The 26,010-nt window shown below is 35.3% G+C and overlaps 1 protein-coding gene across 2 annotated transcripts in view; it reads left to right on the top strand.

The window, feature by feature from the left end:
• Positions 1-26,010, top strand: part of gnal (guanine nucleotide binding protein (G protein), alpha activating activity polypeptide, olfactory type) — a 149,978-nt gene that overhangs the window by 35,715 nt on the left and 88,253 nt on the right. The window contains exons 1-4 of one of the 2 annotated variants that reach the window (XM_041247757.1): positions 5,791-6,277; positions 6,484-6,556; positions 7,278-7,332; positions 7,529-7,648. In XM_041247757.1, the coding sequence (XP_041103691.1) occupies positions 6,139-6,277; positions 6,484-6,556; positions 7,278-7,332; positions 7,529-7,648 (387 nt within the window). In that variant the 5' untranslated portion in view covers positions 5,791-6,138. Of the gene's footprint in view, positions 1-5,790; positions 6,278-6,483; positions 6,557-7,277; positions 7,333-7,528; positions 7,649-26,010 lie in introns of those variants that run through there. The other variant, XM_041247756.1, reaches the window with a different exon arrangement.

Genomic DNA, 26,010 nt, shown 5'->3' with positions numbered 1-26,010 from the left:
TTAATATGAAAAAACATTATTATGACGAGTGTGTGTTAGATGTGTTTTTTGCCAGTTGTTTATTAGCTATTGTTAAGACTGTTTTGTGTCTTTATTTGGCCATCGTGCCTTTTTGTTTTGTTTGGTAATCATTATTTAATTAAACGCATTTCATTTGCTGCACTTTCCATTGCTGAGTCTCCTCACTTTGGCTACCCTGTCACAATATTATAAACAAAACCCACACATTTAAAAATGACCCAGTACATTATCTCAGTGCCACGCCCTCCTGACAGTCTCGGCAGGAAAACAGATGTGTTTTTAGGGGTAGGCTCTAGCGTAAAAAAAAAAAAAAAGATCTTTCAGTTTCAAATCACAATCTAGCTTGGAGTGAATTGTTCCAATTAAGAGTTTTAATACTTTAGTGACTTTAAAAAAATAATAAATAAATAAATATTCCAAAAGCTCAAGTCACTAGAGTGCAAAACTTAATTCCAAGAAAAAAATTCCATCTCAGGTTTCTGTGACAGTTTAAAAACTACTCAACCTAACAGTCTCATAGTTTATGATGTCAAATAAACCCTAGATGGAATTATTTTTCTGTAACTCACTGAAGCTCATCTATCTATCTATCTATCTATCTATCTATCTATCTATCTATCTATCTATCTATCTATCTATCTATCTAGTAGATATCTATATCTATAGCTGTATCTATATATAGTGTAGTCAAAAGTTTACATACCCCAATGGACATGTATAATTTCTAGAAATATCCCCAGCACCTCTTAAGCTATGAAAGTTTAAAAAAATGTCATTAAATGTTTTGCTCTCAAATTCGTTTTCTTACAATTCTCAACACAGTTTTATCCATTCTGCAAATTCTTACGTGCGCTAAACAGAGACAGTCCTCTGCCAGAGACATTTAAATACTTTACCATTTAAGTGCCATAACACTGACTGAAAGAAGGACTGTGACCTTGTCGTTTTTTATACACAAATGAAATAAGCTTACTTGATTTGAAAAACATCTTTAACGATACAAGCAAATTCCTACACTATTTGGTTTGATTGAATGAGTAGTACACAACAAGCTGAACATTTAATGTCAGTAAACAACTAGAATGAAAACAAATATTGTCGCCTACTTCACTGAAGTGAAATCTGGCTTCTGTTATTTTTAAATACCACTGCTTCTGATTACACTACTGCTAAATAACAGGAACAACATTTTATTTCAGGTCAGTGTTGAACTTAAACGTGTTTGTGCCTGCCTGTACCCCTACCCCCACACAGGAACATTGCCCTGCTAACTCCCCCTATTGAAAAAAATATAAAAACAATAACTAATAATAAGTCTGGTTCTTTCTTTCCTTTTTTCAATGAATAGAATAAAATTAACAGAGAACAAAAAAAACAAACCACGCTAACAACTATCTAGCCTAAACAGAAATGTATTTATTTATGTATGTATTTATTTATTTTTTGCAGTCTCCACAAGCTGCAGGTTTTCCGTTGTCGTCGTCATCGTCCCCACCAAAGAGAGGGTGTTACTGCCACCTCAGCCCAATGGGTTACATTGCCTATGTACACAGGCATGGCATGCATGCTATATATATATATATATATATATATATATATATATATATATATATATATATATATATATAACATATATAATTTGTCCTGCAGTTTCCTTTAATTGATTTTTCTGCACATACTACCGCTTTGCATATATGTAGAATTTGTGATTATAAAATCTAACACTACTCTTTCAAATAAACTTGTTATGATTTTGAATGTGCGCTTCTTAAGAATGGTATCATTGCCATTGCTTGCACCCTGGCAGCTCTTGCTTTACCAATTAAGCACTAGTAATTAATATTGTTTAAAATAAACCACAAATAAATTAAATGTTTGAGTTGGAAATAAACTAAAATGTTATTATGTTTAATCAAAGTATAAATCGACAAAGGACTTCTTCAGTTGACAAGTCAAAGAATGTTATACATTGTATATTCTGTCTGCACGATATTTCCTCTTTTTCTGTTGCTGTGCTAGCATTTGCAAATATAGCTGTCTGAAAGCCACGTTCACTCTTTAACTAGAAACAGAGATTATCCTGAAATACTTCCTGTGAAATAATTAAGAGGAGTATAATCAGTCTTAAGTGATTTCCATGCAACAGTGATTTGGGAGCAAATTGGTGTTTGAGTTTAGCTCATGGGGGTGAACTTTGGGATTATTCTTGACACCTACCCCAAATTTGAGGGAAACTCGCAAACCCAATTTTTTTAACGCAGCATCTATTTTAAATCTCACTCAAAAGTGTAACTTTTTTTTTTCCCAAAAAGGACCTATTGAAAAAAAATCTCTTCAACTCCCCTTGCGACACATGGAAGGTGTTTGAATATTTGACCCCAAGTTTTGTAGCGAAGGGTTTCAGATGATTGGCCAATATCTTTTGGTATGCTGTGTAATCTATTTTACCATGTATTGGAACAAAATTTATTGTGCCATTAGAGGAAAAATAGCCCCATAGAAGGATATTACCAGATATGGTGTTCTTTTCTTTGTATGCCTCGCCAGACTTTCTCAAAACGTAATGACTATTAGCGTGACCAAATAACTTGATTTTTATTTCATCACCCCACAAAACCTTTGAGCAGAACTCATATCCATCATTCAAATGCCGTTTTGCAAACTTTAAGCAATTGTCCTTATGACGTTTTTCAAAGAGTGGCTTTTTCCTTGCCTGCGATCATTGATTCCTTCACCATGCAATACTCGACCTATGGTTGAAATGGAAACCCCAGTCACACTTGCAGACAATTCACTTTGAATATCTTTGGCAGTCAATCTTGGATTGTTTTTCCCCTTCCTCATAATTTGTCTGCTTGTTCTTGGTGAAAGAACCTTCTTTCTTCCAGACGATGGAGTGGTGTGACAGTACCATGATGAGTCTTGTACTTGTTGATAATAGAAACAATAGTTGAAATTGGGATACTCAAATGCTTGCAAATCTTGTATCCTCCAGTTTTGACAATAAATAATTTTCTGCCTAAGGTCTTCAGACAGTTGTTTACTTTAACCATATTGACTTATTGATAATGACAGCAATCATCCTATGCCTAACTCTTTTATACTCTCTAAGAATGTTCACCTACAATCCAGCATTTTCTAGACTTCATTAGAATTGGGTTCTGCATTATCATATTGAAATTTCTAGCAACTTGTAGACAATACTATCATAGCATCAAAGGGTATAGATACTTTTAAATTAGCATTTTTGGAGTTTTGCAAAAAGAAATTGCTGAAATAAATAATTGTAGACATCTATTTCTTGTAACTTTTTAAAATAATATGTATTATATACACAACCTACATCACACATTCAAAGCAAAAACAAAAAGAAAGAAGTAAATAGATAATGAATATGAAATAAAAATGGAAAAGTCATGATTGCATAAGTATTCAAACCCTTTGCTGTGGCAAACCTAAATTAATTCAGGTGCACAAAACGACCTTAACAAGCCACACAATTAGTTGAATGGCCTCTGTCTATGTGTAATATTGGTGGTTCTCATAATTTCTGAATAAAAATACCTGTCTCTGTGAGGTTCCTTTGTCAGGTAGTGAATTTCGAGCATAGACTCAACCATGAAGACCGAGGAGGTTTCAAAGCAAGTCAGGGATAAAGTCATTGAAAAGCACCGATCAGGAGAAGGGTACAAAAAATATCGAAGTCTCTGAATATCCCTGTGAGCACAGTCTACTCAATCATCAAGAAATGGAAGGTGCATTTTACCACCCAGACGCTGCCTAGATCAGGCCGTCCCTCCAAACTGAGCAGCAGGGCAAGGAGGAAACTGGTGAGGGATGCCACTGTGAGGCCAACAACAACTTTGAAAGAGCTACAGAGTTCAGTGGCTGAGGTGGGAGAAAATGTGCATCAGTCAGCAATATCCAGAACACTTCACAAAAGTAGCCTGTATGGCAGGGTGGCAAGAAGAAAACCATCTCAGAGCCTGCATTGAGTTTGCAACAAAGCACCTGAGAAATCCTGCAAAAATGTGGCAAAAGGTGTTGTGGTCAGACGAGAAAAAAAACTTACACTTTTTGGTCTAAATGCCATGTATTACGTTTGGCGCAGACCCAACACAGCACAACTCCCAGTCAACACCATCCCTGCAGTCAAGCATGGTGGTGGCAGCATCATGCAATGGGGATGCTTCTCTGGAAAGCTTGTTAGGATTGGAGGAAAAATGGATACAGCAAAGTACAGGCAAGTACTAGATAAAAACATGTTTCAGTCTGCTAAAGACTTAAAACCGTGGTGAAAATTCACCTTTCAGCAGGCCAATGATCCAAAGCACAAGGCCAAAGTTACACTGGAGTGGCTAAATAATAAGAAAGTGAATGTCCCTGAGTGGCCCAGTCAAAGTCCTGACTTGAATCCTATTGAGAATCTGTGGAAGAACTTGAAAACTGCTGTCCATAAGCAATCCCCAACAACCTGAGAGAGCCTGAGCAAACCTGCCAAGAAGAATGGGCACAAATTGCATCAACTGCTGCAAGTCTTTTATTACTCAAAAAGACTTGCGACTGTAAATGCTTCCAAAGGTGAGTCGACAGGTCTGAATACTTATGCAATCAACATATTTCAGTTTTTTCTCTTTAGTTGTTGCTGACATTTACTGTAACTTATCTTACCCTTAGAAGTCTTCAGTTTGAGCATTCATGTTTTGAATAAAATATTAAGTTTAAAAAAAAATTGTGTATGCATCATTTTGTAATTTCACAAAATGGGACAGCATAGGAAAGGTCGGAATACTTTTGCAAGACACTATACAGCAAAATATATATATAGCAAGAGTATACATTTAGTGCCGTGATATATAACCCCGGCATCCAAATCCATGTTTTGACAAATCCCATCTCAACACAGTAAAGATTGTATTCATGTTGGCAGCCGTGTTGTAGTGGTTTAGCTTTGTTGCTTTTTTTTCCTGTGCTGTGCCAGTGTTTTTTTAGGTAGTGGCAGTGCTGATTTTAGTCTGTGTAAAAGTGATTGAAGTGCAATCTGTATTTATTTTTTATTTTTTCGTGTTAGGAGGAGCCCATTTTATTTTATTTTCGCTCTTCCTCTTTTTCTTGTTTTTTTTCCTATGAAATCGTTTTTTATATACAGACAGGAAAGAAGTAAAAACTCCGGGGCTGGGTTTGATTACTTCCTGGTAGAGGTTAGCAGACTTAAGTTGCGCTACTGTGCAAGAAAAGGGAGTTGAGGGGGAAACAATTAAAACAAGCATGGAATAGTATGATACAAAGCGTCTGTTTAAGGAAAAACAAAGAACTATGTTTTTGCAGACAAAAATGAAGGCCCCATTTTTGTTTCTTCGGATATATCTATATTTATATATATATATATATATATATATATATATATATATATATATATATATATATATATATATATATATACAGTAGCTTTTGCATTTTAAATATTAAACTGAAATCAGAAATTGAAAAAAACAACGAGGAACTTAGTTTTTGTGTTTGGTTGTTTTATTATTACTCGTTGACGGTTACACTATAGGAGAAGAGGCGATATGCTAATTAACTATTACCTATATGTTAAAAGTTTTAATAAAGTAGGCAGTATATGAATTCTACTATATTCAGTAGAACCCAGCGTGTTTCTTTCTTTTTTTTTTTTTTTTTTTTTTTTTTTTTTTTTTTTTTTTTTTTTGCCTGGTTACTTCCTGGTCTTGCAGAAAGAGGCAGTGCTGAGTTAGAGAGACAGAAATAGAGATAGAAATATTATAGAGATTGAGTGAGAGAGGAGCATTAGGCTGGTTTCTAGGAGCAGCCCTTCTCTACTCTTTGTATGTATTTTTAGACTTATTTTACCTTTTTTTAATTTATTTTTATTTATAACGAATATATTTATTGGACAATTTCTGCATTTTCCAAGCTCGTGGTTCGTGGAGAGGTTAAAACAAAAATCAACCAGGAAGGTCTTTTCAAAAGCGACGGGGGACCCGTCGCAAGGATTTATTTTTCATTTTTAAAAAACAAAAAAACCTAATATAGATATTTTTAAATTATTATTTGTTTTAATTATATTTGCTCTGTAATTAAGTAAAACATTGGAAGATGGGTTGTTTAGGCAACAGCAAAACTGAAGATCAACGCATCGACGAAAAAGCACAACGAGAAGCGAATAAAAAAATAGAAAAACAGTTACAGAAAGAAAGACAAGCTTACAAAGCCACACATCGCCTTCTTTTATTAGGTAAGGTGTAAATTGATCTTTCAAAACTATATTTGAAGACTGTACGTTCATGTTTTCCCTACTTGTGTTTGACAGCTTCATATGTCAGGGATATATGCTTTGTATGTATTGCGTTGGTCTTGGTTTCAACAACATTTATTAAATGCCAGCGAAAACGAAAATAAGATTATTTTTAATGTGTTTGTCATTTTATTTTTTCATTTAAGGGGCTGGTGAGTCGGGCAAAAGCACTATTGTCAAACAGATGAGGATTCTGCACGTCAATGGATTTAATGCAGAGTGAGTGAACTAGTATATTTAACAGCATTTGTACACCTAATGCGACGTTCGTTAAGCTACATTGTAGGGTGTATTCTGTTATAAATTATATTATACGTGGCATGACATTACATAGATAAATTGGAATATCAAATTGATACATGTAGATTTTCATTTTTATTTGTGTTATTACTGCAGCGCTTCTAGGGCCCAGAGTGTAGCAACAACATGGCGACTATAGTTTCTACTGATTTACTAATAACTGATGGGATTTCTTCTGCTATCTAAGAAGACGGATACTGTATTATGACACATAGCTATATATATATATATATATATATATATATATATATATATATATATATTATATATATATGTGTGTGTGTGTGTGTGTGTGTGTGTGTGTGTGTGTGTGTGAATATGTCTATATTTCAGTTGTCATAACTGGATTTAAGATAGTTTTGAAAACAGTCCCTAAATCTAGACTGTCCATGTTCAATTAAACCCAATAGTTACATTACTGTAGTGGTAATGCACAAAGGCACATTTTTAACCCTTTTTATTTTTATTTTTGAAATGCTCACAAATGTCTTATAGTTGATGAATTATGAAATGAACTTGTTACTCATTATTTAAAGACTGCAGAAGATCCAATTAGATCTCCAATTTTCATGAAAACATTACTTGTGGTGTTCTGTAGATAAAGCAAGATCACATATAACTGTCCTCCTCTTTCACGCAGGGAAAAGAAACAGAAAATCCAAGACATTCGAAAAAATGTGAAGGATGCCATAGTGGTGAGTGTCCTATTTTAAACATTTCTTTTTTATTGATAGTTTTAGGTTGTTTTTTTTTTTTAATAGTGTTCTGTGGTTGGTTGCCTAAGATTGTACACTGCAATCCCATTTTGCTGATCAGACTAGATTATCCTCTTATTTTATCCTCTATTTATCCAGTTTAATGCCTGTGTTTTTGTTTTTATCCACTGTATAGACTATAGTTTCAGCGATGAGCACTTTAATACCCCCAGTTCCATTAGCCATCCCAGAGAACCAGTTCCGAATGGACTACATCAAAAGCATCGCTCCGCTGTCAGACTTTGAATACACACAGGTGAGAAGCATGGGAGTACCACCTCCATTACCTCATTAAGTATTAAGCTTGCTGGTGGAAAATACCTGTTCAAATCTTATTTTTTTAATTTTATTTAAGGTTATTATTTTTTTGCTGTTGCTGAAACCAGTTTTGTGGCAGTCTTGCTTTTTTCTCAAAGTTAAGTCAGGCTTTTTAGGTGCACCTGTTGTTTTATTTCTAATTGCTCAGGCACTGTACCATCCTGCTTAAGAGGATGTTAACAAAAGCTCCTCCGATCTACCCATGTTCGTGACTAAAAAGAATAAGTGTAGTCTTTTTTTGTGTGTTGACGTTTCAGTGGCTGGGTTGAATTCTGCATGCTTTGTGTATATACCGGTGATTTCAAGTGTATGTTTGGGTTTTCTGTAAACCAGTAGGACATTCTAGGTTTGCATTTGGGGTCTGCATTCCCCCTTGATGGTTAGAGGTTCTGGTGGTACTGTATACTGTACTGCATGTTCCAAAAAGAACAGCAGAAGACTTTAACAAAAAAGTTGTAGTCTTCTAAATATGAGGTCAATTGTTCTTTATTTTTTTATGCATGGTTAGATACCTATAATATGTATGTTTATGGGGTGAAGCTGATCCTAAATCATTTTCTTGTGTATCAGTTTTAAAAAAAGAAATCTTGTTTTGAAGTATATTCAAAAGCTGCATTGTATTACAGAAAGGAAAAAAAAAACAACATTCTATTGCATCTGTGACTATTCCGCTAATATGTTGCTTCTGAATTTACAGTAAAAGAAAACACATTGAATTTAAACAGATGATGTTACTTTTTGATTAAACCAATTGATTGTTTTGTTGTGAATGATCTCTAAACCCTGTTCACACTAGCATTTTTATACCAGTGTCGTTGCAGAACATTATCGCGATGTCTGTTTACACTGGAGTTGTCATTGTTAGCGGTATAACTTTGTCGATACAGATATATCACAACAGTGTCAGTCTTGTTCTGGTGTTGAAATGTGAGTTAGGACATAAAATGGTATCGTATCGGTATATTCTAAACTGAAACGCATGTTTATCAGTATCCTTCCGGTCCAAATGTGAAGACGGCTCTAGTTTCAAACTTATATCTCAGATTCTTTAAGTTCGTGATTAAGTTCTTTATCATATCCTAAATTGTCTATATGTTGGCTTCAGGATTGTTGGACTTTAGTGTAGTTTCAGTAATATCTTGGGAGTTTCTGTTTTCAGATTACTAAAAGAGCAATAAATGTTTCTAAGTATACTGGTAATATATTGACAAATAGGAACAATGTAAAATAAATGTTTATAAAGTTTTGGTTGCAAGTAAAGTTTTTATAATTATACTTAAATTATCCAATTAGTTTTATTTAAGAGATGTTTTTATACAGTACTAGTAAGATTCAATAACATACATTTTATTTATGCATATTTGCTTGTAGGAGGAATTCCTTTCTTCTGTTGCTTAACCGCTTGAAGAGCAAATCTTAAACAGTCACACATTTCTTTGGCATGTTATGCTCTAAATTTGATAACAACCCCTCAGTTTTGTAAAAAAGTATAAACTGTTTCTCCTGGTGGTTTGCAGAACACTGCAGCTCTGCATTATGCTTCATATAACTTCAAATAATCACCGGGTCTCTAATAAGCGCTGGGGCTTCTGGGAAATATGGGAAATAGACGCTGGGACCCTTTTAAACACCGGGTTATGAATAATAACATAATGCAGTCATATTGAATGCTCCAGCCAATACACACACATGGCTTTAGAGCGAGCTTACCAATTTGTTTTTCAACAGCGAAGAAGAGACCCCGAGGCTCAAGATGAATGATAAGAAAACTGAATTTAATTTATTTTAAGGTGCACGTAATGCATGCAGTATTTTTTAATGACGTTATTCATTTTAAAACCAGTTGTGAAGCTTTTTTGAACGCGCAGAAAGTAAAATACAACTTGTTTTCTGATAGTAACAGGGTTGCCTTTTAGTGTATTTGTACGTGTTTTTTCTTTGTAGGAACAGTATTTCATGCATTGAGTCTGCAATGAATATTATTTTGCTCCTTTTCCAGCGTTCTTATTTATCAATGTACACATTATAAAAACAAATTTGTCACTTTTGCTTTGATTTTGTGATAAAACTGGTACTTGTATTGATTTTATTGTTAATCTTTAAACAGTTTGAAGCATTTTTGAGTGTGTTGTGGGCCAACTGTATTAACTTATTTTTTGTAAAATTAACACAGTATTTCCAGTGGTTGTTTTGCAGTGAAGGTTCGTTGCTGTTTATTTTTTTATTGATTGTCCATGCTTACCAATGTACCTGTTTTGAGGGTGAACAGTACATATAAAATGTATTAATAAAGGTGATACTTAATGCTTTTGTTAATTTTAAAACCATGTTTTTTTGTTTGTTTTTTTATTGTGATGCAAGCCTACCATAATACACTCTTGTGTTCTGATATTTACAGGGCTGTCTTTAGTGGATTTTATTGTTTTTATTATTATTGCAATACAAACTGTTATTACCCACTGACACAACCTTTAATGACATTTACTTATGTTGTTTCTATAAGGTTGTGTACAGGCAGCTTTTTCCTGATTGCATCTGAAGTATTTGCAGATGTTAGTGATCTTACATAATAAACACAGAGTCTCAAATAAGCGCCGGGGCTACTGGCAAATACTGTTTAACGTTTTACGATAATTCAGAATTGGATGCACTTTGCCTATATATTGCAATAGACTTAAAGCATGGTTCACAATCAACTACAGTGAGCAGCTGAATTGTTATGTATTAAACTTAACAATAGCTTACCTCCTGTGGCTTGGAGGATCAGTAATGGTCCAGGTTCCTGGTTCAATGCCTGTAAGTCCTTTTGGGCCTATATACAAGATTGTTTTTGCATGGATCTACAGTAAGTCCAGTTCCAGAACCTGTGTCTCAACTCTTCTGCTCACAGTTGACATTTCCTGTAATTCCCTGATTAGCATGTGATTTGGTTTATTTTTACAGTACATTTATTACAGCTTCATTTTAAAGTTTTTTTTTTTTAAATACTTTTTCATGTGCTTAAGATGTGAATGCTGAGTAGGATCTACCATTTTACCGAATGAGCCAATGCTGCTGAAATGATTATATATGCCCGCACACAGTAGATATACAACATCTAACTAAATTTCATTTTTAAAAATGTAACTCTTCGAAATTAAGATATTTAACTTTTGTTTTTTTACCTTTCTTGTATCGTTCTAGTTAAGATGCAAAAGATATTGAAAGATATCTTTAAAAGATTGTGCTAATTGAATGCCAAAGAAATAATATTATTTTTTACTTAAGTTTTACTGAGATGATCTTTTTTTTAAATTGTATTTTTTTTTTTAACTTTTAAAACATGTGTGTTAGTTAGTTTATTGGGTTAATATTTATCGCAGAAAGCTTATTTCACATGTTAATTCCTGTTAGTTATTGTGCACGAGATGAGTTGCTTTTATTTATTTATTTTTTGGGGGAGAGAGATTGTTAACTTTTAGAGATTCTTAGATATTTTTTATTTAGGAACTCAAGATGTAAATAAACTCATTTTGGAACAGCAATTTTCTTAAAACAGATTAATGTAAACGTGACAGTTTTGGTCAACTTTATGTGCCATTCACCTACTGAAACACAATTGCAAAGTCCCAGCCAATATTATATTAATACTTTACATACATTACAATATTCAGTTAAAGCAATGCCCCCTCTTTAAGATGCCAAGTATCATCAATCAGGTATATACTGGTTCTAGAGTAAAACATTACTGTAGAATGACAGGAATTTCATTTGTTTTAAAATCTTTGAGGGAGCAATGTAGTAACAAACCATGGTTGTTTTTTATATATATATATATATATATATATATATATATATATATATATATATATATATATATATATTTTTTTTTTTTTTTTTTTTACAAATTAGCATAATAGAAATCTTTTCTTTCAAATATGAACCTTAATGATGATTAGGGGTCTACCTAAATCACTGCGAAATTCACCTTTTTTAGGGGTCAATGTATACCGGACAAGTGTACAGAAAAAAAATAAAGAAAGAAACCTTGTTTGAATTAACTACTGCACAACGCAAGCGACACAAACTACGTATCTTCCTTCTGAAGTTAGGAATTTTTTTATTCCTTCGCCGTCCTGTGTGCATTGCACTTAGGCAAATAAATAAATAAATAAACGTCCTTAGACAAATAACATTTACAAAAAAATATTCCAAAGCGGTTAACGTTCTTGTTTACTGTTCAAATGACAATTATGTTTTAATCAGCCTATCAGTGCGTCTGTACTGTTTTTCTGTGACCTGTACTGTGCAGTAGGGGGTGGGACAAAGTCAGTGCTGCACTGTTTTGATTTAGGTTGCTAAAATCAAATTTTCAGCATTGGAGCTAAAATACTACAAATGAACGACAAAGCCAATAAAAAACCTAATTATATTTCGGCTGATGATCGTGTCAAGATATTTCCCAAACTATACATGCAGATGGAAGTAATTGTTTTGCACATTTTGAAATGTGTCTTTGGAGAAAATACGATCAATCGCTATTTATCTTCAGAGTCACACATTAAACAAAAGGGTACTACAGAGGCTTCTGAACAGAACGTAAAATAAACAGGAAAGTCAGCACAGACAAAAAGTATTCCTGTCTGATGCAGCAAAGTTAAATCAGTACTACAGGTACGATCTAGCACAGCCACCTCGCTCCAAACAACCTGCTGCTTACTTTTTAAACACAGTTAAAATTTTAGACCCCAATAGGCACGGTTTCTTTATTTTGACTTGGTACTAATAAAATAATATTGGATGAGACAAATAACATGACAACAAACATGCTGCATATATTGGCTTCGTTAAAGTATGTCAGATGCCCTTTGGTAACCAAGTTTTGGGACTGTTCCTAATCGATTTCCACATCTGTATAATTTGGCAAAGCTTTGCCTTACACTTCCAACCAATTCAGTGGATGCAGAGCATGCAGTCTCAATGTATGGGCAAGTCTTCACACCACAGAGACAGAGAATGTCGGCAGCAACTGCTGAGGGGTGTCGCATGCTTGCCTTTAACAAACGTCTACTCTGTTTCAGTAAGGTAGAAAATCCACAAAAATAACTTTGAGAATGACCAGCGAACAAGCTAGGAAACATATTTGTATTGACCGATATTAACAGAAAAATATTTGTAATCTCTTTTGATCATGACTGTTGTAAACTACATAATCAGGCTAAAACCAAGCCATAATTGGGTCAGAATGCACACCGCCCTGAGAATCCATTTTTTCCAAAAACACTGCATGGAAACTTTCATATAAGGCATAAGTGTCTATATATATATATATATTGCAGAGGTACATTTATCATACTATGAGAGTAGAGAGAGTAACAAGCACAGTTGCAATAATAAGTCCTAATGTGATTAGCCGTACACTGAATAGTCCCAGTATGCAAAAATGCAAATTTTTACTACTTGTGGCTATATTTATCCCAGACTCACCTTTCCACCAAGTCTCCTTTAGAGAAGAGCTGACAGGTATAACTTGCTGTGAAATGTAAATATAACTAACTTGAAACTTAATTTTTAATGCAATTGAAAATCCTGACTATCAGCTTACACGTCACATTTCTTGGTACTGTACAAGGCTTGAGTTTTTGGGATAGATATGTACTGCAGAAGAAATGTGAAGTTGGTCAAACATCGGGGGGGGGGGGCATACATATATTTAGGAGATACTAAGGATTTGATTTACCTTGATGCATGTAATAAAACAAGGCATTTGTTGGTAAAGTTTGAAGTAAACTGTTGAAATTATCCTGCAGGTGCAGTATTTGTGCTGGGTATCTATTACTTTGGTACTTTTCAAGTACCGTGAGATTTAAGGAAGATAAACAACCTAGAATGAGTATGAATAAACATTATCTTGGCAAGAGCCGAGTTCAAATCAGAATGAAGTTTTAACATCTACTCTCAGGTAATGGAAATTATAATCCTTGAAGTCAAAGACGGTGGTTTGGGTTTACCTAACCCTATAGTACAAGTAGCTCACCAATTTCAACAATTCATTGATAGGTTGCAGCCACTGATATATTTGACATCTGCTGTAGAAGCAGAACTAGCACCCCCCATCATCCTAGAGATTTTATTGCATAAAACATTCCATCTTGATTTCTTTTTCTAATGCTTCCTGTCTTTTTAGGCAGATAGCAACAGTTTCACAGGGATAGTTTTCGACGGGCAAACATTAACTGTTAAAGGCTTTGCATCGTGGAGAAACCTAAAAAGAAAGGTTTTCAGTTCCAGCTGATCAATCAAATGTATACCAAGCTTTAAAATGCTTTTAAAATGACAAGTTTCAAATATAAATACCCTCCACTTGAAAACCTAATTCTTAGCCAGAATTGTCACATGTTCTAAAGAAATTACTAAGGTCTTAGAAACAATAATAAACTAACAATTACACATAACTCCTAAAATGGTGGCGTTTCTGAAATTGTAATGACTATCATTCAATTTAACCTGAATCTTATATTTGTATTAGTGGATGCCAAAAAAAATTATCCTAATTGGAAAGAGATAAATCTTCCTTTACTTGCTCTACTATAGAAATGCAGTATGAGAAAATATCAGAAATCCACATTCAAAATGGAAGGTAAATGTGAATTACAGGTATGGATAAGTGCTGCACACAAACATAACATTATTATACTTAATGAGACAATATTCCCTTTACTGAACCTGATATACTATTTTCTATATTACATGAAATGTTGTTTGGATATACTATAGAGATTACAACCCTATTGGTATTGTTTACATAGTAATGTATTACTTGTATGTAAGAAAGTAGCCTTTTTACCTTTACAGGTTAAAGATGTTTCTAGGTTAGATAGAAATGTTGATCTTGTGTATTCTACTCACTAATAATGGATCCACTCTTGTTTTTGCTTCTGTTAAGCTGTTTTAGAAATGCTTTGCATATCTTGTTGTTTGTTTCTTTTTTTTCATTTGTAGTGGCTTAGTTTCAAATTTTGGTGGTTCTTTTAATATACTCTTCAGATCAAAAGTGTAAATGTTCCAGGAAACCAAGATGATGCGTATCACAGCCTGCAGGCGTTAAAATGCAATGTTTACATTTCCGTAAGTTGGGACAAGTACTTAGCAACCCTTTTTAATTTTTTTTTTTTTTTAATGCAGATATTGCATCCCTCAGTTTGGTGTTTGTTAAAAAATTGTTGAAAACCATAAAAAACTACCATGTCACCAGCTTACAAAACTGAGAATATTGTTTGTATTCCTATTGAATTGTGTCAAGTTTTCACACACACACACACACACACACACACACACTGACTCCTCTGGTTCAAAGGATAGTGGCATTGTCATCTTGGTTTTGAAGGAATTGCAACTACATCTGCCAGCATGCATGAGTGCAACATACTCTTTGCTTGCCATGCACTGCCATCGAGGCTGGGAAGGCACTTGACACAAGCAAATGCTTTCCCTGGAGAGTTAAATAGGTAGGGTAATAGTTCTTGCTAGTACACAACCAAGGCCTTTCAGCGCTGTGCATCATTCCACCCCCAGCCATGTGTTGTATGACTTGGTCGTGCTCAGGGAGTGTTAGAATAAATGACAGGACATGATCCTTGTAAATCTTTCAAAACCTTCAATCTCCTCTTAGACATTTTTAACAAATAAAAGCTCTTTACTCCAATTCATCATTAGCACATTTTTCAGAAAGGAAGAAAAGCACCTGATAACATTACCCAACCAGAATTAAATAATTCCGTCATTTAATTTAGGGGCTTTTACAGCAAGTAGTCTTGTGGCGTTTTGTTTGTTTGTTTGTTTGTTTGTTTGTTTGTTTTAGAATTATTTATGTTCTTTGTTCTTTCAGGAATAAATAGCTTTGAGAATCCAGTGGTACTCAGTTATTTTATTGAAGGCCCAAAATTCTTGGTTACAGCAAGATCACTGTCCGGAGTACATTTGCACTCTCATCTCCATACCGACAAACAAACACAGAGCTACACAAATATAGTTTTTACACGTGTTGGTTTGAGAGTTCTTCACTAGGTTTAAAACTCTGCCTCATTTTTAACTAGTCTGCCTTATTTACTGACTTGTTATTTCCCTGCCTTAGCCATATAATTATGTAACTACAGTATTCTTATGTGTCTGTTAGCAGAGCCAAAAATTGTGTTTCACCATTTCAAAAACAAAGCAAATTGTGGCAAAAAAAACTGAAGCACAAGAAGAAAAATCCTGAACTGAAAAATCACTGTGCTTTCTCTTTCAAGCGAATTAAAAATAAAAACACCTCACAAATACAGTAATTTTACATTCGGTACATTTATAATCAGCTAATACTCACAGTAAGTGGGAGAAGTGGCAGGTTCTCAAGGGCCTTGAGTTACAGGTGAGCTCAGCAAGAGCAATACAGAGTCACAAAGATTTGCATCAGTCAGAACAGAACGCTGATATTAATATTAATGATGTTCGTCTTGGAGAACGAATATCCACACACATAATGTGATCTGCAGATACTTAAGACAGGAAACATTTTAACTGCATGTGTTGTAAGCCTAACTTGAATCGCAGAATTTGACAATTTGAATCGCCAATACAATCTGAAATCTCATTGCTAAGCTTTGCACACACAGCACATTTTGGTGGATGGTAGAATGATGTGATATCTGTTATGGTCGGGGTTCTGTCTGTTGCACTACCACTGCTTGCAAAGTGAAGTCTCGTACACACGAATAGTGCAGTATGGTTCCATATTGTGTGCTTTCCCTGAGTCAGGAGTCCCCGAGTGTATGAGTTTTTAAAAAGAGTATTATCTTTTGTTTTACCGGTAATATTTTTTAATTGGCATGGAAAAGCTACTTAACAGAAATGGGCTTCATAGCACTGGTGCTTATTGTGAAGTGTGATTTTTCTGAACTTGTACCATAAGGAATGAAAATTGGAACTTAATTGTGTATTAAAAAAAAAAAAAAAAAAGTTTGTTATAAAGAAGGGATATGTTTACTCTTACAAAACAGGCCACAGCAGCCAGTGCAGTTTCACTTCATTTCAGCTGCTAATACTTTTTGTTTCATTCACAGCTTGCACTGAGTATCTGCTACTTACTACCACAGTGACACCTATTGTACCCTCGCATATCACTCTCTCATAAGAACTATGTTGTCTGAAAAATTCACAGCATTTCCAATGTAAATGTAAGTAAAAATATAGATTGGCATATGATTTGGCGGTCCGGGCAGCATGGCATACCTCAGTACTGGCCTATTGAGTACCCCTGATCCAGCCCGTTCTTCACTGTATTGTAATAACTAAAATACTTCTAAAAGATGATTTTGACAACAGTTTTCTTAAGCAGAAGCCTGGATTATTATTATTATTATTATTATTATTATTATTATTAATTACATCACTCTAAAGTACATTTAAAGTACATTTAGCCTTTTTTTTGTTTTGTTTTTTTAATATTGCCACATGAAATCTGACCACAGATCTTGTAATGGGTTCAGAGTGAAAATATATTTTTTTTTTTTTTATTGAATACTGCAATTAGCAGACCAAGCTGACCAAACCCCATCCACAAGATGTTTTATGTCATCACCTCCTTTTTTTCTTTTCTCTTTTATTTTATCCATGTAGTACTACATAGAATAGTTTTTAAAGGAGAATGATTTCTTGTGATATAGAACACAATGAAATCATCCCTCCAGAGATTGATCACCCAATGCTACTTCAAACTCAGCATAACCCAAGAGCCAACGCTTTATTTCCTAGGGCAGTAGACAGGAGTTTAAAATGTTTTTCATGTGCATGTAGATATTTATCTGTTTGTCTATTGTGTAGCCATTCTGTTACTCAAAGGTTTTATGAGGTTCCTGTCACTAACTTCTGTTACCCAAAGGGAACCCCAGTTCTAGATAGAAGTCAACAGCAAATGTTTGTCTTATTACAGCTCATGATTTTCATTATTAAGCATCCCTGTTCAATGTATGAGTTTTTGATATTACATATCTATTTTACTTCAGGTTTGGAAGACATTTTATCCGAGAAGCCATTCCCCTTACATTGTGACCCTGGCTATATCCACATTTCTAGTTTGTTTTGCATTAGAGTATAAAAACAACACATTGACTTTTAAATTTAGTGCATTTAAAGTATTCCATTATCTGTTGCATGTTAGTTGCTTTTAGGAACTTAGATTGCTTAGCAGTTGTTTTCCCTTTAAGATTTTCTGCGTGGAATAAACCTGTTTTTATTTGTTAAATCTGGCAAACTCACATTTTTTTTTTAATAGTATAAAAAGTTGAAAAACATTTAAATTCAGTTACATTTTGTTTCCTTTTAAATAGCAACAAACACGAGATACCTTTTACTCAACCATCTTTAAAAGCAGTGTATGGTTGGCAAACCTGCAGTTGTTTGTCTGTACGTTAGTTTGTGTATAATACATTTTTTTCGTATATTATCGGAAAACAAATATTAATGTTGACAGTCCACATACATTTCACCAGCAGTAGTTTAGTTTAGGAGTCGCCAGCTGTTGTGCCTTGAAGTTGCATTTGCTTCAGTGGGTTTCATAACTTTTCAACATTGTTTCTAGTGTAATCGCTATGTGTATGTCTGAAAGCCTCTGATTTTGGGTCACGTCCACACAATGAAGGCTGTTTGTAGCTCAAGTGTGTGCCTAACATGTGATATTCATTTTAACCAGCTTCTCTACCAATTGAATTGGTTTTATTTGCAACCTTTTGTTTGATTAACCTACTTAACAAGAGTTTGTTTGTTTATTTATTTATTTTACTTTTAGGACCTTTTTTAAATAATAAATAATAAGAGGTACAGTACAGCATCTTTCTCAACGTCTTTATCCTGAAAGTTAAAATAAATATAGTTGTCTAATTATATACCAAGTACAGTAATACGTAGCTATTTGCGTCAGAGTGAATGGTTCATAACTTAATTGTTTAGTGGGTCATGACTTAGAATACAAGGAAGCATTGTTACTGGTTAGATGTTACAAAGGAATCTCAACTGTTTTAAGCTAAATTTGACTGAATTTGGTAACACATGATGAAAGTAGGCCTGTTGTACTTATTTTTCTGCTATTGCCCTTTTCCTTAATTCTACAGTATGATCATAAAACGTGCTAGACGTGTCATAGAGTCACTGCCAATGCTATTGTAACTTAAAAAATGAAAATATATATATATATATATATATATATATATATATATATATATATATATATATATATATATATATGTGTGTGTGTGTGTGTGTGTGTGTGTGTGTGTGTATATATATATATATATATATATATATACACATACAGTGCCTTGCAAAAGTATTCAGATCCCTGACCAATTTCTCTCATATTACTGAATTACAAATGGTACATTGAAATTTCATTCTGTTCGATATTTTATTTTAAAACACTGAAACTCAAAATCAATTATTGTAAGGTGGCATTGGTTTTATGTTGGGAAATATTTTTAAGAAAAATAAAAAACTGAAATATCTTGTTTGCATAAGTATTCAACCCCCACACATTAATATTTGGTAGAGCCACCTTTTGCTGCAATAACAGCTTTAAGTCTTTTGGGGTAAGTATGTACCAGCTTTGCACACAGTGTCGGAGTGATTTTGGCCCATTCTTCTTGGCAGTTGACTCCACATTGTTCAGGTTGGTTGGACGACGCTTGTGGACCGCAATTTTCAAATAGTGCCACAGATTCTCAATGGGATTGAGATCAGGACTTTGACTGGGCCACTTTAGGACATTCACCTTTTTGTTCTTGAGCCACTCCAATGTTGCTTTGGCCTTGTGCTTGGGATCATTGTCCAGCTGAAAGGTGAATTTCCTCCCAGCTTCAGTTTTTTAGCAGACTGAAGCAGATTCTCTTGCAGTATTTTCCTGTATTTTGCTCCATCCATTCTTCCTTCAATTGTAACAAGATGCCCAGTCCCTGCTGATGAGAAGCATCCCCACAGCATGATGCTGCCACCACCATACTTCACTGTAGGGATGGTGTATCTTGAGGCATGGGCAGTGTTAGGTTTGTGCCACACATATCGCTTTGAGTTTTGGCCAAAAAGCTCTATCTTGGTCTCATCCCGACCACAAAACCTTTTCCCACATCGCAGCTGGGTCACTCTCATGCTTTCTGGCAAACTCCAGACATGCTTTCAGATGGTACTTTTTGAGTAACGGCTTCTTTCTTGCCACCCTCCCATACAGGCCAGTGTTATGCAGAGCTCTTGATGTGGTTGACTGGTGCACCATTATTCAATTCCCAGCCACTGAACTCTGTAGCTCCTTCAAAGTGAGTGTTGGCCTCTCTGTGGCTTCTCTCACAAGTCTCCTTCTTGTTTGAGTGCTGAGTTTTGAGGGATGACCTTTTCTTGGCAGTGCCTGGGTGGTGTGATGCAGCTTCCACTTCCTGATTATTGATCCAACTGTGCTCACTAGGATATCCAATCACTTGGATATTATTTTGTACCCTTTCCCTAATCCATGCATTTGTATTACTTTATCTCTAACTTCTGTAGAATGCTCTTTGGTCTTCATTTTCCTTCAGATTCACAGCCTTACCAGTGATCCTTCAACAGTGGGGTTTTTATCCAGAAAATGTGACAGCAACTTTAATGGTTCACAGGTGGATGCCAATGGTAAGGTAATTGTGTCCTCGTTAGGGCAGTTTCTTTCATCAGTGCAAACTGGGAGCTTCCATAGCACAGGGGTTGAATACTTATGCAAGCAAGATATTTCAGTTTTTTATTTTTCTTAAAAATATTTCCCAACATAAAAGTAATGTTTTTCAATTTCACTGTGTTTTAAAATAAAATATCAAACAGAACGAAATTTCAATGTACCATTTGTAATTCAGTAATAAGAACATAAGAACATAAAGTTTACAAACGAGAGGAAGCCATTCGGCCCATCTTGCTCGTTTGGTTGTTAGTATCTTATTGATCCCAAAATCTCATCAAGCAGCTTCTTGAAGGATCCCAGGGTGTCAGCTTCAACAACATTACTGGGGAGTTGATTCCAGACCCTCACAATTCTCTGTGTAAAAAAGTGCCTCCTATTTTCTGTTCTGACTGCCCCTTTGTCTAATCTCCATTTGTGACCCTTGGTCCTTGTTTCTTTTTTCAGGCTGAAAAAGTCCCTTGGGTCGACACTGTCAATACCTTTTAGAATTTTGAATGCTTGAATTAGGTTGCCATGTAGTATTCTTTGTTCAAGACTGAACAGATTCAATTCTTTTAGCCTGTCTGCATATGACATGCCTTTTAAGCCCGGAATAATTCTGGTCGCTCTTCTTTGCACTCTTTCTAGAGCAGCAATATCTTTTTTATAGCGAGGTGACCAGAACTGCACACAATATTCAAGATGAGGTCTTACTAGTGCATTGTACATTTTTAACATTACTTCCCTTGATTTAAATTCAACACTTTTCACAGTGTATCCGAGCATCTTGTTAGCATTTTTTATAGAGAAAAACTCCTAGGTCTTTTTCATAGATTCCTTCTCCAATTTCAGTATCTCCCATATGATATTTATAATGTACATTTTTATTTCCTGCGTGCAGTACCTTACACTTTTCTCTATTAAATGTCATTTGCCATGTGTCTGCCCAGTTCTGAATCTTGTCTAGATCATTTTGAATGACCTTTGCTGCTGCAACAGTGTTTGCCATTCCTCCTACTTTTGTGTCGTCTGCAAATTTAACAAGTTTGCTTACTATACCAGAATCTAAATCATTAATGTAGATTAGGAATAGCAGAGGACCTAATACTGATCTCTGTGGTACACCACTGGTTACCACACTCCATTCTGAGGTTTTTCCTCTAATCAGTACTTTCTGTTTTCTACATGTTAACCACTCCCTAATCTATGTACATGTGTTTCCTTGAATCCCAACTGCGTTCAGTTTGAGAATTAATCTTTTGTGCGGGACTTTGTCAAAAGCTTTCTGGAAATCTAAATAAACCATGTCATATGCTTTGCAATTATCCATTATCGATGTTGCATCCTCAAAAAAATCAAGCAAGTTAGTTAGACACGATCTCCCCTTCCTAAAACCATGTTGACTGTCTCCCAGGACCCTGTTACCATATAGGTAATTTTCCATTTTGGATCTTAGTATAGTTTCCATAAGTTTGCATATAATAGAAGTCAGGCTTACTGGTCTGTAGTTACCTGGTTCAGTTTTGTTTCCCTTTTTGTGGATCGGTATTACGTTTGCAATTTTCCAGTCTGTCGGTACCACCCCTGTGTCAAGAGACTGCTGCATGATCTTGGTTAGCAGTTTGTAAATTACTTCTTTCATTTCTTTGAGTACTACTGGGAGGATCTCATCCGGCCCAGGGGATTTGTTTATTTTAAGAGCTCCTAGTCCCTTTAACACTTCTGCCTCAGTTATGCTAAAGTTATTTAAAACTGGATAGGAACTGGATGACATGTGGGGCATGTTGTCAGTATCTTCCTTTGTAAAAACTTGTGAAAAGTAATCATTTAATATATTTGCTATTTTTTTCTTCATCTACGATTTTGCCATTTGTATCTCTTAAACATTTAATCTCCTCTTTGAATGTTCTCTTGCTGTTGTAATATTGGAAAAACATTTTGGAATTGGTTTTAGCTCCCTTAGCAATGTTCATTTCTGTTTCTCTCTTGGCCTTTCTAACTTCCTTTTTGACTTGCGTTTGCAGTTCCGTGTACTCTTTCTGCGTACTTTCTTTTTGGTCCTTTTTTAATGCTCTATAAAGTGCCTTTTTTTCGCTGAATATTTTTTTTAATTGATCTATTAAACCATTTTGGCAATTTAGTTTTACATTTAGATTTGTCTACTTTAGGGATGTAATTGTTTTGCGCCTCTAGTACTACATTTTTGAAGAACAACCATCCTTCTTCTGTGGGTGTTTTCTCTATTTTACTCCAATCTACTTCTGTTAGTCTCTGTTTCATACCTTCATAGTTTGCTTTTCTAAAATTGTAAACCTTAGCTTTAGTCATTACTTTTGGGGTTTTAAAAAACACTTCAAATGAGACCATGTTGTGGTCTGAGTTTGCCAGTGGTTCTCTGACCTCTGTTTTAGTTATTCTGTCTTCGTTATTTGAAAAGACTAAATCAAGGCATGCCTCCCCTCTAGTCGGTGCCTTGACAAATTGTGTTAGGAAGCAGTCATTTGTCATTTCCACCATTTCAATTTCATCCTTCGTGCTACCCACCGGGTTTTCCCATTTTATATGGGGGGAAGTTGAAATCCCCCATTAGTATGGCTTCTCCTTTGCTACACGCATTTCTAATGTCATTGTATAACAGATTATTTTGCTCACCGTCTGAATCTGGCGGTCTATAGCATGCTCCTATTATTATGCCCTTTGAATTTTTGTCCGTTATTCTGACCCATATTGATTCGGCTTTATTTTCTTTGTCCAGGTTTAACACCTGGGCTTCAAGACTGTTTCTTATGTATAGCGCTACCCCTCCTCCTCTTCTGTCCTGCCTGTCTTTCTTATACAGTGTATACCCACAAATATTATATTCGTCCCCATCACTCTCAGACAACCAAGTTTCTGTAACACCTATCACATCATAGTTACTTGTTAGTGCAGTAGCTTCAAGTTCTAGAATTTTGTTTCTGATACTTCTAGCATTTAGATAAATACATTTAATGGTTGTCTTACCTGAGTTGTTGTTCTTGTTTTGATGCGGTCTCCCTTCTGTTTTTTTTTTTGTTGATTTCTCCCCCCTTCCTTTCTAGTTTAAATGCTTCTGAACCTGCTCGAGGATTTTTTCTCCAAGTAGACTGGTTCCTTTGTTATTTAAGTGCAGTCCGCCCTGTCTATACAGATAGTCCTCGTTGTAGAATATGGTCCAATGATCAAGATAGGTGAAGCCTTCCTGTGTGAGAGAATTGGTCAGGGGTTTGAATACTTTTGCAAGGCACTGTGTGTGTGTGTGTGTGTGTGTGTGTGTGTGTGTGTGTGTGTGTGTGTGTGTGTGTGTGTGTATATATATATATATATATATATGTGTGTGTGTGTGTGTGTGTGTGTGTGTGTGTGTTTAAAGTAGTAATTTGTGTTGTGAGACTTACATTATCACATAGTCTGTTTTGACCCCTTGAATCCTGGGCAGAGCTACAGTAGTTGTGCAGCAGCCACTGCTTGGTTTAGGTACTTGTTTCAAAATATTCCAACCACCGTGGAATGAGTTATCCTAGTAGGCTTTCTGTAAAATACCTCAGTGTTTTTATATATATGTCGCTGTATGTTTTCCATTTTAGGAAGTACTGTAGCAATCAAGTGCGTGGGGAGATCTTCAGATTCCTGTAACTGTTCTTAATATATATTAGTCATCTGCTGTGAGGGTCAGGGGACTAGATCAAATGCTTAAAGGAAAAACCTTCCGTTCTGCTGAAGTCTCTTCTGTAGCACATGCCTGGTAAATAAACTTTTTTTGCAAAATACCAGAGGTAGTTAGGTCTCTGTGGACTCCCAGCATCTGTGTTACACACAAACTTAACCTAACACATCACTATACACTAAAATTCTAAAAAAAGTAGTGCTGGGACAAATTTCCAAATATTTTGACATGCATTTGGATACAAAAATCAGATGTTCATATTCTAGAAATGACAAAAATACCTTGCACTTATTTACCTCCTCTCTAGAATTTGTGCGACAGTTTAAAAAAATGGCACATATAAAAGAGCTGTGTGATGTGTGAAATTTAATAAATAAAAAACAAAAAACACAGGATCAGCACAGCAGTGAGCCTCTATTTAAAAGTTTTAGACAGCAAAGGCGTTGTGCTGCTTTAGAGCCATAGTCAGAATCTCAAGGGACAAAAACAGGCAAGAACATCATTCTGAAATGCCTTTCTTAAACAGTGCCCAACTTGCTGGAAATGTTTTGTAGTGATTTTTGTATAGATTTTATATATTATGTTTTTGTTGAGACTTTGTTATGTGGAATGTAATAAACGAGTACCAAAATGTTTTTTTCCCCCTTCGTTTTACAATGCCATTTCCACGGTTTTTGTTTTATTTTAAGTGTTTAAAGTTAAATTTCAGTTTTTGGTTTGCTTATTCAGCTACAAAAATGCACAAGTAAATCTCATGTTACTATTTTATGAAAATGTGTTAGGCCAAACTGAACCTAGCAGTTCACGGCATATAGGTGGCATATTGCTGACAAGGACCTTTCTGTGGCTGCGAGTCAGAGCACCATTCTAACTATATTATTGTGTATAATAATATAAACCATTAATTAATTTATTTATTTTTATTTATTATTTTTATTTATTTTACCCCAATCACCACAGCAAGCCCACACACAGCGCAGACGTTCCGAGGGTGTGCAAGCGTCCTCCGATCTCGCAAGCCTAAAGCCCGAATCGCTTTTACGTTGAGCAATCCAGAGTACAGGTGGGCGGGCTACCGATCCTGGAGAACAGAGACCAGCCCTGCCTCTTATCCACTCTGAATGTGCTCGGTGTCTGGTCAGTAGGGTTTGCTCTTGCGCGATGAGGAGATGCATTCCCTGCCGGTTTCCCATCCCCCACCCCAAGAGCGTCGGAGCCAATGTGACGCCCTCCTCGGGGGTCTCCAGAAAAGTTTGGCCTCTTTGCACAGCCTGGACACGAACTGGCACCGTCGAAGCTGTGTGACTCATCCTGTGCTCCCAGCGGCAGCACTTTAACTGGATGAGCCACTCGAGGACCAATATAAACATTTCTACATAAGTTTGTATTCAGCACCAAGATGTGAAAGGGAATTGTACTTGGATCAAAATTATCAATCCTTCCCAATCGCATTAGCAGACTGAATTGTTCTGTGATAGTACTGCAAATCACGCTCTCGATCTACACTTGCTCTAGTGGGGAAAGAAAGTCGTATTTGTATTTGTTAAAACAGAAAGTACTATACACAGGCTACAACGAGTTTCATCTCAACTATTTTGCTCTGGTATTTTTGTATTGATTCTGTGTGATTTGGATGGTGCAGAAATTATTGAAAATAAATGGTCAAACAAATCTCTCTAGCAGCATGGATTTTTCTACAACAGCACTAGCAACAAAGGGTAAACACAGTGAAAAGGGTAAGCCAAAGTTGTTTTTTTTTCCTTAAAGGTAACTAATTTCTCAATGGCATTGATGCACAGTTACACATACTAAATTCCTTTAAAACTTTGCATAAAAGCAATATGACAAATCCCAGGGATGATCAACATGAGATAACTCTCACCCCTTAAGGGTAATGCAGTCAATGTTTTATTATGACTTAGAACAA

The sequence above is a fragment of the Polyodon spathula genome, chromosome 4, assembly GCF_017654505.1.
Source record: "Polyodon spathula isolate WHYD16114869_AA chromosome 4, ASM1765450v1, whole genome shotgun sequence".
Lineage (NCBI taxonomy): Eukaryota > Metazoa > Chordata > Actinopteri > Acipenseriformes > Polyodontidae > Polyodon > Polyodon spathula.
This window is presented reverse-complemented; position numbering and strand designations above follow the sequence as displayed.